General features: G+C 39.8%; 1 protein-coding gene across 1 annotated transcript; it reads left to right on the top strand.

Moving 5' to 3' along the window:
* The first annotated feature begins 251 nt into the window (after positions 1-251).
* VPS33A (VPS33A core subunit of CORVET and HOPS complexes) lies at positions 252-16,208 on the top strand. The gene is made up of 13 exons (XM_075273456.1): positions 252-399; positions 1,694-1,759; positions 1,843-1,970; positions 3,004-3,193; positions 3,471-3,587; positions 5,771-5,945; positions 6,853-7,046; positions 11,158-11,284; positions 11,786-11,853; positions 12,618-12,755; positions 12,844-12,981; positions 13,424-13,592; positions 14,657-16,208. Exons 1-13 carry the CDS (start codon positions 298-300, stop codon positions 14,848-14,850), a joined length of 1,806 nt encoding a protein of 601 aa, XP_075129557.1. The 5' UTR covers positions 252-297; the 3' UTR covers positions 14,851-16,208.
* Positions 16,209-16,502: the final 294 nt, after the last annotated feature.

Below are 16,502 nucleotides of genomic sequence, written 5' to 3'. Positions count from 1 at the left end.
TGGTTGTTTCACTTCTCCATAACCTTATGCATGTGTTACCACATTTGCACCTCAGTCTTTTCCGGCATTAATCAGTATTACACAGTAACAAAGCCTTGTATACACAGAACCTAATCCTTCGTCCCGTCTACCATTAGCCGCCGATCACGTGACCCTGCTAACCCAATGGCGCTCGGCGCTCCGCTAGTGCTGCCTGGGCTCTGCCTCACTTCCTTCGGTCTTGTCACATGATACACGGTCTGTCACGTGACACACGGTGCTTGTCACCTGAATCCGGCTTTCTCCGGGAGTCTCAACATGGCGACTCATCTCTCCTGCGGCCGGGTCAACCTCAACGTTTTAAGGGAGGCTATGCGCATTGAGCTGCGGGAGTTCCTAGATAAATGTGCGGGGAGTAAGGTGAGGGCCGGCCAGATGTCTCGTGGTTACATTACAGTGGTGACTGCAGGTTGTATCAGTGTTCTTTACTAGTGGTTGTATTATGGAGTGAGTGCAGTAATAATACATAACTATAGTACATAAGTAGTTATTTCAATAAAGCCCTGTTCACACAGGAAACCGTGACAGTAGTGCTAGATCTCTCTCATTGCTGACAGATCAGTGAAGCACAGATTGCTGTGACATGGGGGTTCTGTGCTGTATGGAAACTGCCAGTGAGAGCTCAGAAATCATCTGTGACACTGGGTTGTCATCTGCTATAAATGCGCTGCCCCCAGTCTGCACACTCGGTCCCTGCTCAAAGGATTAAATCAAAATCTGCGTGTCTGATCTCAGTCTTCTCTGAGCACATTGGTGGCTTCTGCTACTATTTGTTTTGACCCTTTAAGATCACTTGGTAACTCGGAGAAATCTTTAGAGGGTTTCTTTGTCAGTAAATGCTGATCTTGGCAAAGTGGCGGAGGCATCCTTTCAAGGAAGATGGCTGGTGTACCTGGGAGATAATGACACTGAAAATCTACATGGAGGTTGTCTATTGGAGAGGATTCTCTGTGTTTATGTGCGATTATAGCGTACCTCCAGTTATAAACCACTTTCCAGGGCGGTTTTGGAAATCACAGCATGTCATTTATACCTCCGGAAATGCCGGCGGTTTCCCTATAGATATAATTGTAACAGAAAATCCGCAGAGGAAAACTCCACAAACTTTCTGTTTAAAGCGCTGTGGGAAGAAACGTGATGCATTCCCACCGCGGTTTTTCCGGCAGCGCTTTATTGCCGCGGAACATCCCATGGAGCCTTAGTGTAAAGGGGTTTTCCAGGAGGTAAATCCTAATGTCCTGTCCGTATGATAGGCACTCAACATCTCGTTGCTGGGCTTCTGACACTTGGGACCCCAACAGATGAGTTGTTTGAAGCGGCTCCAGTATTAAAGTATTTGGTATTCAGTGAAACAGCTGCAGCCTTTACCCAAACAGCACTGTTTAGTCCTAATAGGTTTAAGTGCTGTAGCCCCTTCTTCTTGGCGGATGTTTTAGGATTATGTTCATGCAGTGTCACCAATGTCAACTGCCAGGTCTCTATGAGCTTGAAGGAGAGTATATAATATAAAAGTGTTTCCTTTAGGTTGATGAAAAGAAAAGACATACTCATTGACACTTAAAGTACTGTTAAACGTAAAACAATTATATGTAGCTTTGTATTGTGTAACATTCTGACTTTTTGGACTAATTTTTTGTTTTCTTGTTGCATGCAGGCTATTGTTTGGGATGAGTATCTGACCGGCCCTTTTGGGTTAATTGCCCAGTATTCACTCTTGAAGGTATCGTCCATTTGTGTCAGCAGTTCAGTGAGTCCTATTCCTTGCACAGGTCTACTGACTCCCCTTGTTACATCTTATTTTAGGAACATGAAGTGGAAAAAATGTTCACGCTTAAGGCGGGTCCATTACCGTCATCTGATGTTAAAAACATCATCTTTTTTGTCAGACCTAAACTGGAACTTATGGACATAATTGCTGAGAACATTCGGAGGTAAGTTTGGAGGGTTTGGCAGTCGTATATACATATATAAAATCGCATTCCAAATGATTATTCAAACTATATTTTTCTCAGATTTTCCTAAATGGTCGATGCAAATGACAGTCAGTGTAATATCCAAATCTTCAACCACTACAATATAAAACACGTATTGGACAAACCATCCAATACAATTTTTTTTCCACAAATTAAAAAACCACAATCCGCTAAGTAGGTTTCTTTTAATTGGGCTCCCAAGCAAAATTATTATCACCAGTGTTTGAGATTGATATCAGTGATCAGGAGAGTCCTAAGACAAAAACCATCCATGAATGTAAATGAAAAACATAAAATGTAATCTTTATGACACGTAAATCAGATTTGCACAATAATTTGTGACGTCATTCAGAGGTCCTGTAACATAGTTACCAATATTTCAGTTTTTAATATAAGAGCATTTAAGTCCTGCAGCATAGGCTTTTTTTTCCCAACCAGGTGCAAATGGTCAATTGTGGGCAATGTTTTTAGAAACCTTGCCCCTTTTTGGTAGGGTTTGCTCAGGACAGACTGAATTTGCTAGGTTTGTTTCTGAAAGTTCTGGACAATCCCATCAAATTGTGTACCGTGGTCAATGGAGGTCATTACCTTATGAAAAGGGGCCATTTATAAAGGTGTTTCAGTAGTTCTTGTGGGCAATGACCCTAAGGTGTACCATCTTTGAAAAGCAAGAAAATTGAGGGAAGAGTCCTGCAGAGCGCTGAAGTGTGTGTTATACATTGGCTCTAATTTGTAATGGGGGAGAGTTGAAATCTTCTTATTTTGTACAGTTCATTCTTCATTGATGTATCTCAGTGGTTAGCCTTGCAGCACTGGAATCCTGGGTTCGAATCCCGCCAGGAACAACATCTGCAAGGAGCTTGTATGTTTTTCCCCATGTTTGCGTGGATTTCCTCCCATTCTACAAAGACCTACTGACAAGAAGAAAGAAAAAAGACCGTATCTGTGTCATTCTAATTCACAAACCCTTTTTTATTCTGTTTCTTAATAGAGAAGATAAAGGGCGTTCTTCTCAGCGAGATTTCCACATTTTATTTGTGCCTCGTCATAGTCTGCTGTGTGAGCAAAGGCTTAAGGATCTTGGCGTCCTAGGCTCTTTTTATCACCGTGAGGAATATCGCCTAAACCTGATCCCTTTCGATGGAGATTTGTTGTCTATGGAATCTGAAAATGCTTTCAAGGTATAGTTATTGGGGCTCTGCCGATAGAGATGAATGTGTGTTTTTAGATGACATGATGAAACTTACTGAAGAGTTATTCTTATGTATTCTGATGTCTCCTTTACAAGTTATTCCACACTGACCATTACTAGTCTATAGCCTATTATAGCCTAGTAATGGAGATCGTCAGCAATTGACAGGCTTGGATCACATGGCTCTCAGACACAAAGCCCTATGAGATGCTTCTTGAAGGATGTTATCAATCAAATTATTAATTAATACTTTATTGTATTTTCAGGAATGCTACCTGGAGAATGATCAGACGACACTTTATCATGCAGCTAAAGGGCTCACCACTTTGCAGGCCTTGTATGGAACTATTCCTCAGATTTGTGGGAAAGGAGAATGCGCAAGGGTAAGCCGGAATGGCAGATGGGTTATGCCCTGCGGCTATGACCCATGAATTCGCCAACAAGTCTGTCAATACTAGTATCTCAGTAATTTTAGGTAATTTCCTTAGTACACTGGTATGCTACACTGGACTGGTATTTGATACACAAGGTTTGCTGTAGTGTTGGGGCCCGTTCACACGGGCACAGAGGGGGTGGATTGTGGCACGTAATCCACGTCATAATTCGTCCCCTCACATTGGTGGTCTATGGAGACTGCTAGCGTTCTTTTTTCTGCTAGTGTCATGTTGCCGCTAGCGGAAAAAAGAAGCGACATGACCTTTCTTCAGGTGGATTCCATGGCTCGTTGAGCCTGGGTGTCCGCCTGGCAGCAGCAACCTCCGGTGTCGGCCTATTCATTTGAGCCGACTCCGGAGGGGGAATCCGGGACAGTCGTGGCAGGCAGGTTTTGATCCGAAGTGCCACTCTCAGTGCCAAAATCCGCCCTCCGTGTGAACTAGCCGTTAGAGGTTTCGTATTACTTTTTTTTTTTTTTTTTTGTAAAGAATACAAGAACACGTGTTGTATATTATTCCTATTAAACTGATTTTACTAGGTAATACGTCAGTACAGCTTGTGCTTGAAAAATAGTGGTCCGAGAAGCCATTATAGAGCAATAAGATAGATGCAGTGCAGTCTTAATTCATGTCCTCTCCAGATCGGGAAGATGTCTAAACACGGGTCCCTACAGTGTTTCTAAAGGAAAGTTTCCTGTGTCTGAGGTCATTGATCAGAAATATTACTGCTTAAATGCTCGTTGTCAAAAAATAATGCATTAAAAGGAGTTATTAGAATTGATTGAAATTGTATGTGATGATCTATAGAAGTGATTACGATATCAGAGCAAAAGGATAAGTTTATTGGAGAAGGTGATTGAAAGGAAGCTGTAGTAAACTGTGGGTCTGCCTCCAACCTGGATACAAGATAAGATACAGTTGGGCATTGAGACCTATAGGTTCTGTATGGTATCCTACGGCACATGTGCCCACAGATTTTCAGCTGGTTTTGTTGAATCTGCATACTTGTAAGTTGCTGAAGCTGGCATCCCAGATAGATACTGTATTAGCAATAAACATGGCACTGTGCAGAATAAGGTAGTGTTGAAATTTGGCATAAACAATCATGGGAAACCCTTGCTATGTGTGGGTAAGCATTATCTTAATGAAACATGCCAGTTGGAAGCCCTACCACGAGGGACCACATATGTAGCCAAAGGATGTCCACACGGATTAGAGAGGTGTGTATTGAAGGTGCTATCTGTGTATGGATGGTGGACAAGGAAATTGTGGGAGCTGCTTGTGCATTTGAGCCATTCAGAAGACTTGCGTGTGCCCTTATGCAACCTCTGCTCCCAACACTTCCCAAGGCTGAGTTCACACAGTGTTTTTTGGTCATGAATTTGGTCAGGAATCCGCCTCAAAATCAGCCTTCAAAAAAAACGCCTCCCAATAGAGGCTTTTTCTGGAGGCTGATTTTGAGGCAGATTCCTGACCAAAAACTCAGTGTGAACTAGCCTACAATCACGTCAGAGCAGCTTAATGGTGGGCAGTTCAACAAAATGACCATCCTGATTCTCTCAGTCCAATAATGTATCCCCCTCTCATAGACTGTCAAGTGGGCAAAATGTCTTTCATTGTAGAGGTATGTGTAACTGTCAGCGATCTCTCACCAATAGTTGCATAACTGCATGTCGAGTTTTTGAGCAATCTCACATTTCTGTCTGGGTTCATTATTTTTGCTCACTGAGTGTACATCCCGAGGATAAGCTATTAATATCAGATCAGTGGTATGACCCATCTAGTGGACAAGATGGATTTTAATCTATCCAAACATATTTGTCAATCTATTGAAATACCATGGCTGTCAGCTATCTTGTGTTTATGTGACTTTACGCCTGTCCCCTCATCACATTCTGTATGGCTGCAGCTCTTTTATCCTTCACATATGACTAAGTTTTCTGTGTGAAACAATAATTGCATTATAGTCATGTCGTAACTATTATTTTAATTTCGGAGTAGTTTTTCACTGCTACAGCCGGTTGTTCTCCACATTTTACAGCAAATAAGTCACTTGGTAATTTATTCTGTAGCAAGGTAACAAATGGATATCTGCTAGATGAAAGGGATACATAACTTTTTTGTGCTTCTAGCATGTCGCCAATATGATGATCAGGATGAAGCGAGAGCTTGGGGGAAGCAACAACCAGATAACTCCAGTGTTTGACACCCTTTTGTTGCTGGATCGTAATGTGGACTTGTTGACACCACTGGCAACCCAGCTTACTTATGAAGGACTTATCGATGAAGTCTATGGGATCCAAAATAGTAAGTGTATGGGTTATTTAGTGTATGTTACACTGGCTTATCATTCCTTAGTATATTCTCTGATCTGCCCTATGTTTACCTTACTGTACTTGTGATGTTCACCTGGAGTTCAGTCAGGCAGAATTTGAAACAGATTTTTGAAGCTGATTTCAATGCTGATTCTATAAATCCACTCTAAAATTTGCTCCAATTCATTTCAACGGGTGTATCAGAAGAAAGAGCTAGAAGTTTTGGGGGGTTTTTTCTGCAAAAAAATCTGCCTCCCATAGAAATGAATGAGAGACATATTGGGTGAAATTTTGAGCTGATCTTGTCTTTTGCAAGGCCCCATATAGCAGGAAAAACGATGGCGGAAACGCATCGCAGTTTTCCCACAGTGCTTTTGACAGAATGTCTGAAAGGATTCCTGCTTGCATTATACCTATAGGAAAACTGCCAGTGTTTCTGTAGGTATAATTGACATGCTGTGATTTCCAAAACCACAACGGTTATGGAAATCGCATCATTTCTACTTTGCATATTTTTCTGCAATGTGCAGAATTTGGAGAAGATGCCACTGTATTTTGTCTTTATTTGGCAGGGATAAATTCCACAAGTGGATTTTTACAAATACCGCATCCAATTCCGCAGCGACAATAAAAGTGTATTTCCCAACTCCTGTTCATTTCAGTGGAATATGCCTGAAGAACGAGCAGGATACTTATTTTTTCCGGTAGCTGATAGTCATCTATAAGAAAAAATCAGCTACCATCTCCCACTGAAATGAATGGGAGGGGGATTGTGCCTCAAATTCCTATGTGTGAGCACCCTCTTATAATCCGCTCCAGATTTATTTTTGTCAGCCAGGTTGTGTTATTACATCCCAGGAATTTCTATGACAAAATCTCTATTTCTGTACTTGCATTAGGCAATGTGAAACTTCCCCCAGAAAAATTTGCTCCCAAGAAACAGGGCGAGAGTGGGAAAGATCTCCCTACAGAACCCAAGAAGCTGCTGCTAAACTCTGCTGAGGAGCTGTATGCGGAGATCAGGGACAAAAACTTCAACGCTGTGGGCTCAGTGCTGAGTAAGAAGGCCAAAATTATATCTGCAGCTTTTGAGGTAAGGTAGAACTCAGACTCTGCGTACACATTCTGCAGCATTATGATTTCCGCTATTGTTCCCATTTCAGTTTTTTTCTGACAGATAATTCTATTTGGGAACAGTTTTTCTTTTTAACTTGTACTGGGTTTTTTTTTTGGTTTTTTTTTATTTGTTCATTTGTTTTATAAATGGAAAATTTAACAAATGCTTTTCATAAAAGATTTCCATAGCTGACTGTGCTGCAACTTCTGACAGGGATCCAAGTGCACGTTGCTCGTTGCATGTGGTCTGCTCAAAGCTGACTTCATGTGTCTTCTCTGATCTCCTGATCCCTTCTCTTAGGCTGGTCGTACACGACCATAATGCTTTTACGGTCTGCAAGTTGCTGATTAGCAATACTAGTTGCTGATCATCAACATAGACTCCGCAGATGCCCATAAACTGCCGCACTCGCCCATAGAGTTCTATGGGCGTGTCTGTGCAGTGCCGTGAATTACGGCCATTACGGATATGTTCTATAAAGTGCGGACCTCGGTTGCGGCCCGGCCACACCACGGATAACACCGGTGGTGTAAGAGGCCGCATTGAATATAATTTGTCCGCAAATGGTCCGCTATTGAAAATCTTCAATTGCTGACCATTTGCGGTCTTAAACTACGGTCGTGTAAGACCAGCCTTAGCCTTAAAGGTACCAGCAAGGAGCAGAAGAGGTTGTATACAGCTGAACAAGCTATTGCAGAGAGAGTAAACTTAAGGCTGCTGAGTGGAGATCTTACACATTTCCCAGCATCATGTCAATATACCTGTACTGGGGAGAATAGAGACCCCATGTGCTGCAGAAAGCAGAACAAAATGAAGCTGCACTGGTACCTAAGAGCTATAGAAGACAGTAGCATCCTGGATACACAGAATTCAGATCTAGCATGTATCACATGGAGAAACATGTACACATGATAAACTAGTAGCAGGCAGTGTACTCAATATCAAAGGGGACTGAAAAAGATTAAAACCTTAAAGGGGCTCTATCACTAGGAAAAGTCATTTTTATCTAATCACATGCTTGCATAGGCTTTAGAAAGGCTATTCCACACCTACCTATAGTATGTAGATTGCCTCAGTGGTTTCTGAATAAGTCCGTTTATATTCATATGCTAATTAGACTGTTGCACGATACATCGTGCACTCCTCTCCTGTTGTTTCCTATGGGAGACTGCTGCTGCTGATGATGATGACTCAGCTTCCTGTTTGCCTCACACACATAGAAGATAATAGAAGAGAGGAGGCTGCTGGGAACTTCCTGTGCTGGCTGGAAGCTCATTAGCATATGAATAAAAATGGACTTATTCAGAAACCACTGAGGCAATTTACATACTAAAGGTAGGTGTGGAATAGACTTTCTAAAGCCTATGCAAGCATGTGTTTAGATGAAAATGACTTTTCCCAGTGATAGAGCCCCTTTAAATGTATGGCAGCTTTTAATAATGCTATGTAACTATTAATATGTAAGAATGATCTCTCTCTCATATATATATATATATATATATATATATATATATATATATATATATATATATATATATATAATATATATATATATATATATTAGCTGTTACCCGCGACTTCGTCTGCGGTGATTGTAGAAGTGGGTATATACAGGCGTGGGTAAGGTTTTCGTAGTGTGTATATGGTATGGGATATGAAATGTAACTTTGTATCTTGTTGTTGCTGTAATTCAGAGAATCCGTGAGACTTTTGTGTTGCAGTTACTTTGTATTAGAGCTGCTATATATACGGTGTTGTGAGAAACTTTACATAGTGACTTTGGGACAGAAGGATTTGAAGTTAACCCTTTCCCGCCGATGGCATTTTTTGATTTTCGTTTTTGACTCCCCTCCTTCTAAACCCCATAACTTTTTTATTTCTCCGCTCTGAGAGCCATATGAGGTCTTAATTTTTGCGGGACAAATTTTTCTTCATGATGCCACCGTTATTTATTCTATACAATGTACTGGGAAGCAGGGAAAAAATTCTGAATGGGGTGGATTTCAAGAAAAAATGCAGTTCTGCGACTTTCTTACGGGCTTTGGTTTTACGGCGTTCACTGTGCAACCAAAATGACATGTCCCCTGTATTCTGTGCTTCGTTACGATTCCGGGGATACCAAATTTATATGGTTTTATTTACATTTTGACCCCTTAAAAAAAATCCAAAACTGTTTAAAAAACTTTTTTTTTGAAAAGTCGCCATATTCCGACAGCTGTAACTTTTTTATACGTGCATGTACGGGGATGCATATGGCGTCTTTTTTTTGCGGGGTTGGGTGTACTTTTTAGTTCTACCATTTTCGGGAAATGTTATTGCTTTGATCACTTTTTATTCAAATTTTTATCAGAATCAAAACAGTGAAAAAACGGCGGTTTGGCACTTTTGACCATTTTTCCCGCTACGGCGTTTACCGAACTGGAAAAATATTTGTATAGCTTTGTAGAGCGGGTGATTTCAGACGTGGGGATACCTAACATGTATGTGTGTCACAGTTTTTAACTACTTTTATATGTGTTCTAGGGAAAGGGGGTGATTTGAATTTTTAATCCTTTTTTTTTGTTTTTAATATTTTTTTTACTTTTTTTAAACTTTTTTTTTGCATTTATTAGACCGCCTAGGGGTATTGACATGGGTGGGGGGTGTCGCGGATTATCAGAGCGATGGGGGTCGGCAAACATGGCTGCTCTGGAGCGTTATAGAGCGCCTCCTGGAGTATCGTTAAAGTGAGGGGCAGAGTGGTAAAGTATCTGTATATGTGATTGTGTGGGGTTAGGGGCGAGGCTGTAGAGGGCAATATGAATTTTGTGGCTTATTATGGTCCAAAGTGTGTGAGATTGCAGAGATGGTGGTGTGAGTTTGGGGTTTGTGAGGGTCCTGGGAAAAACGTATGTGCGCTATTGTGACGAAAAGTAGCCTATTGCGCAATCGGGTGTAGTGACTATGTTTGTGGAAAATTTCAGCCAAATCGGTCGAGCGGGTTTTGCGTGATTGACTAACAAACATCCGAACACACAAACCCACAAACATCCAAACTCACAAACTTTCACATTTATAATATTAATAGGATATATATATGTATATATATATATTATATATTATATAATATTAATATTTATATATATATATATATATATATAATTTGTCAAAAGTGACTATAGCTTTTAAAAATGTCAGTTGTGGAAGCATACAAAGGCAAAGAGTGGAGTATATTGATCTATTGAAAATGACTTGTCCTTTTAGTTGACAGCAGATTATTCGCTACTGTTGGTCACTCTAGTATACGCTGCATGTTGGAGACAGATTGGTGTACTACACCCTCTGTGTGCCAGTATTAAGAAATCTTCCCCAGGGTTGTAAAAGGAAAATACATTTTTTACTTGTAGGGAGAATATTAAATTATGTTTGTAGAACTTTGACAGCTGGCTCTCTCCTTCTATTGAAATAACATGCTTGTGATTATAAGGGGTATTAGGGGTGGGAGGTGGAATAATCGTATTACAGAAGGCAGTAAATGTAAATTAAGTAAAGGCGATATCCATTGAATTAGGGCTTTTTTGTCTGGATGTGTTTGAATGTTGCTGATCTCATATAAGACAACTTGTCATAAGTTTACTTTAGGTTTATTGCTCATTTTTGTGACGTGATGACAAGGTTAATTCTGTCTTATACTATTTATCCAGTTTAAATACTTACCCTGAAGGAAAGACTTGTCTGTAAAAGGTGATAATGAGATTGGAGATTACCCTGCTGAAAGCGATGGTTTACCAGCCAGGCATCATTACCCAGTTCATGCCAGGGCTTGCCCACTACGTCACACTCGGCATTATGCATCTGGTTGCCAGTTGTGTTTAGCGCATGTTTTTCAATATTGATCTTGCGCCAATGCTTTTGATATTTTTATCAGTTTATTTAGTAAATGTTATACTGCTCTGATGATCGCATATTGTTGCCAACCAGTTTAAGAGGTTTTATGTGAATGCAGTTGGTAATGTAAATCATATTTTTCAGCTTATCACCATTTTCATATTTCATATCCATATTTCTGCTATCCATTTTACTTAAGAATTTTTTTTTTCAACTGAAGGGGAGACACAACGCCAAAACCGTAGGCGAAATCAAGCAGTTTGTCTCACAACTGCCGCATATGCAAGCGGAACGGGCATCTCTAGCAAATCACACATCTATTGCTGAACTCATAAAGGATATAACCAGTAAGAGCCGCTTATTTCTCACCTAAATTAATTGAAAGCAATTTTTCTCCTTGTGTATCCTATAATATGTCATCTACACCTTAGATAGGTAATGATAGAAAATGTGAACAAATAGAATCCAAACTTGTAGGTATTTGTAATGGCATCATAAAGGCCCCTACACGGCAGCAATAATGAAGAACAGATATTCCTCGGGAACATGCTTTTCCTATCTCTTACATGCAGCACCTCATCATTGCCACATGGGTGTGAACAAATGGGTGATCATATATACATTTACACAGATCAGCTTCTGGTGTACTCTCTCAACATGTCCATAGGCCCCTGTGCACTCACATATGTGTAAGTAGTAGCAGCAGTCACTGGCCCATGTATGCCTATAGAGTTGCATACATCGAGCCTTCCATCAGAGGTAAATGTTGGGGAACACTGTTGATGTATACCTTTGTCATAGGAAAAAAATAAGCCTACAATAATACTACAATATTTATTTCTTTTCAGCATCAGAAGCCTTTTTTGATAATTTAACAGTGGAGCAAGAATTCATGTCTGGTTTTGACACCGATAAGGTTGGTATTCACTAGAACATCACTATAATGTTATAATGTAGTTTACAAAGGATTGTTTCACAGAATACAGGATCCTACAATTATTGTAGCACGTACAAATTCTATTGAAATATCATTATTACAGAGAACAGCCTAAGGCATCATTCACACACCCATGTTTTCTTTTATTTGTATGAAAAATAAACTCTGCAAAGACAGCACAATGATCAATAGTAGTCCATGCTGCAATTCATGCAAACATTTTTCTTGCTGAACCCATGATCTGTGTGGAAAAAAAATGTCAGCATGCATTACTTCAGTCTGTTTTGCAGAAGAAACACTGATGGGCTCCCTGTCCATTCCTCTGACCGCTACCTATAGTGTGTGGCCAGTTTACATCTATCACCAGGTTAAACCAGGAGTCATCTAGGTCCACATGTTGCCAAACTAACCTAAGTTTAGTCCTATAGAACCTCAGTCTCCAGTTTTTTCCTCTGAGGATAAATAGAACAGGGGCCAGATATTACACTGCTAAGGGGAATTAGATTAAAGCTCAGGGACACTGTGCTGTTAAATATATGTATGCTGTGGTTGCTCTCAGATACAGTCCCATGAAGCGCATGTCAGTCAGTCATTTGTCAGCTTTTCTAGCTGATATGATGACTTTGTGCATCTCTTTTGTCACATTGATCTTACCATAGAAGGACTGATTTTCTTTAAGTTGACTCTTTACAAAACCAGTACAATATTGTTCAGACATGACATTGTGTTTTTATTTTTATAAGATTAATCCATACATAGAAGATTGTATTGCAAAAAAGGATCCCTTAATAAAGATCTTAAGACTGGTCTGCCTTCAATCTGTGTGTAACACTGGCCTCAAGCAGAAGGTGCTGGACTTCTACAAGAAAGAAATTTTACAGGTAAGACAAGGTTGTGTGTGGGGGTGCAAAAGATTTATCAGAACCAACTTTTCTTGTGTTTCTATATAATCTTCTAATTGCTTTACAGACATATGGCTATGACCACATACTGACGCTGCACAATCTGGAAAAGGCCGGGCTTTTAAAGGCACAATCGGGCAGTAGAAATAATTACCCGACCATCAGGAAAACTCTGCGCCTCTGGATGGATGATGTGAACGAGCAGGTGACCCCAATAGAAATAAGTGTTCAGAACACCCAACCAGTTCAGCTTATCTCTGTTCCTGGAACAAAGCTCTAACAATGTGAAACCTGCAACAAGAGCAGATGTATTAACAAACAGTTGGAGTGCACATTAACCATTTACAGGTCTAGACAAATGTCACATGTCTAGATGATCATCTCTTCACTTGCATCTTGTGTAAAATTTACCACTGCTAAATCCATAATAAATTAAGACCATACAGAAGAGCCATCCCGCCATGTTCATCCGGCTTCTAGTTTTGGATAGTGGTCCATTTCAGCATTTGTTTTTCTTTTTAAGGTACTGGTCATAAAACATTGTGGTAGTTTCAGCCAAAGTACCAAATATTGAGGGTTATTTGTGTAAAATTTTGTAGAAGATGAACATCTCTAACATTTTTTCCCCTCTGCTATTGCCCACCTAGAATCCTAATGACATCTCGTATGTGTACAGTGGCTATGCTCCTCTGAGTGTACGGCTGGCACAGGTTCTGGTTCGTCCAGGTTGGCGAAGCATTGAGGAGGTTCTTAAACTTCTTCCTGGTCCTCAATTTGAAGAGCGGCAATCCCTACCAGCTGGTCTTATGAAGAAACGTAAGTGGCCTGTTGTATATTCATTCACAATTAAACACAAAAGAATCTGTGTAGCTTATATATGGACTTTAGACGTACTAATGTTTTTAGACAAAAATTTTTTTTTAGACTGTCTTAAACTTTGCTAAATTTATCAAGCTTGTTGGTACCATTTTATTTTTCCTTTACAAAATCTTGGTGCATTTTCGGCACATTATCAGCCCTACCAACTTATCAGGCAAGGCGCAGAAATTGTGGCTAAATAAATGAAGTATAAAACGTACTCCAACTTCTTTGGCACATTTTCATTAGTAAATCTGCTCCTATGTGTATACATATAGTGGTAAATCACTACAGAAGCCCTACAAAATCACTAGACTACCATAAGTTAGCTTTTTTTATTTATTTATTTTATATTCTCCAACGCGCATCCTGTATCTAGACTACAAATTATTTTTCCCAGAGATACTGGGATGTACAGTATGTAATTTCCCAAATTTAGTCATATTTGGCAGTTTGTCAAACCTGCGACTATTGTAGAGAAATGGCAAAGGCACCACTAACTTCACAGTTTGAGAAGAAGCTCCAACTTCTGTTCTTCTTGGTAAGCATATTGAACAGGGAAGTCATAAGAACAACCACATGGGAGGCACTAAATGTAGGCATAGAGGACAGAGGATACAGACTATAGTAGTGTTACCAATGTGTATTGGCAGGAACATGAAACGAATGCCCAAGTAAACAAAACCTAAACCCGTAAGATAAACTGCTCTGGTAAAACCTGCTGAACCCTACTCTGCTATCCTGAGTAGTGTACGAAAAATCAATAACTTTAAAAATTACAATACCACTCCTAAACCCAACAGCACCATTGTTAGAGTGGTTGCTGACATACAGGCAGCAATTTACTGGTGTAGTCCCATACACCAGAAACTGAAACACAGGGTACCTAGGAGCTGGGGTAGATTTTATATCTAATATGCGTTTGGTGCAAATGTCTCGATTTCCTTGATAGTGTTTGTTGTTGTTGTTGTCTGGTATGACATCTTGCACGTTTATATATAAATATACATTTCATTTTCCAGGTCAACAAGGGGAGAACAAAGTGATGCTGATATTTTTCCTTGGCGGTGTAACCTTTGCGGAAATTGCTGCCTTGCGTTTCCTTTCCCAACTAGAGGATGGCGGAACAGAATACATAATTGCAACTACCAAACTGATCAATGGCACTACATGGATTAAATCTCTTATGGAAAAACTTGAGCCCCCTCCATTTTAAACGAAATTCCCATTATCTGGGAAATACAAAGACATTCCACTCTGGCAGAAGTTTTCTAACATTTTGTAAATCTCTACAAAATACTAAGCAAGGGTTATTGGAAGTAGCAGCGGCACTGTGGAAGACAAGGATTACACATAATGCCATTGCTTTGAATATTTCCGTGTTGTAAATGACCTTTAGGTTTTGTACAGCTCACTGTGAAACTTGAAAATGAAGATTTTATTTTTAGTTCTGCTTGTTCTCAAAGAAAAGAGAACTTGGTTGAGGCAATCTCCATATATAACATAGAATGCCTTGAGTCACGTCTGTAAACCCTTCTGTGGCTAACAGTGTGTATTTAACTTTGGATTACTGGATGTGCAGTAAGAACTTAGCAACACAGTAAAAACCCTTTTCTATACGGTCTTACAAAATGATGTCACTGTAAATCTAAAGAAACAGTTCATATGTTACAGGTAAATGGAACACAGACCCAAGTTATCGAGAGGGGTCTGTCACCAGAACCGAGCATGTCAACCCAGCCCTGCAGATATATGCTAGGTTCACCTGAATTAAACAACACCCCCTCGTTGCTCCTAAGAGTTCATTTGCATATTGAGAAAAACGGTGATATCTCGGCAATGGAGGCATCAAGCAAATGTCTGTATTATTCTCACTGTATGAAGCAATATCTTGTATTGCTTGTCATAAAAATCGATACAGACATTGCAGTGGTCATTCATTCATTTATTCATTCATACATTTGACAAGTTGCTGCTGATTGTGATGGTTTAGATTTTTACTGCCCTGTAAATATGCATGAAAAAATGGTGACTGTTTAAAATCTTTTGTTCTTCTATTACTACATTCATGCTCAAGGTATATTACAGAGAGATTAACCTAAATCCTCCACACAGCAACTGCAATAGTTGTAAATGCACTTGAAGTTTACTTAATCCCCAGTTCTCTACCCCATATTATTACTTCGTAGTGAGGGTGCAGTTAATGCTCAGCACTGTAATAGTTTGGTGCTGGCACAGAAGCTGCGCCATTGCTGCTGGGTACTCACTGTATTATATAGCCAGCACCTGGCTCTCACTTCTGGAGTCTGAAAATTCAGATTGGGGTAGGTTAGCCCTCTACAGACTGCCATGTATTACCTGTTAGGCCCAGTCAGACATAGCACCTAATGAGCACGTGGTGTATTAACCATATACTGAAGAACAGAAGTATTGCAGTACATTATCCAAGTGATTGTGTGTTGAAGTTCTCTTGTGGGACTGAAAAAAAAAAAAAAAAGTGTGAAAATTAGAAAAATTTAAGATTTATAAAAAGAATTTTACCCCATTTATAAATTAAAGGGGTTTTCCGAGCAAAAAAAAAAAAAAAAAAAATGCACCCATATACCTTTTAGCGTGTTTTGAGTGCTTTCTAGATGTCTCTGGGGGCTTTCTGCTATGTAATCTCCTCACTTACCCAAAATGTCGAAACGGATCGTCACCGGATAATCAGAAAATGACTGTCCCAGGGATCTGGGTAACTATACATTTTTCAGAATTGATGTTATTTAGAAAGTAGGAGGGGGAAGGGTGTCTAGAGTGGTGCATGGATTTCAAGTTATCCCGGACAACTCATTTAAATAAACTGAAAATGCAGGACTTATTTGGTCA

Source organism: Leptodactylus fuscus, chromosome 1 (genome assembly GCF_031893055.1).
Source record: "Leptodactylus fuscus isolate aLepFus1 chromosome 1, aLepFus1.hap2, whole genome shotgun sequence".
Lineage (NCBI taxonomy): Eukaryota > Metazoa > Chordata > Amphibia > Anura > Leptodactylidae > Leptodactylus > Leptodactylus fuscus.
This window is presented reverse-complemented; position numbering and strand designations above follow the sequence as displayed.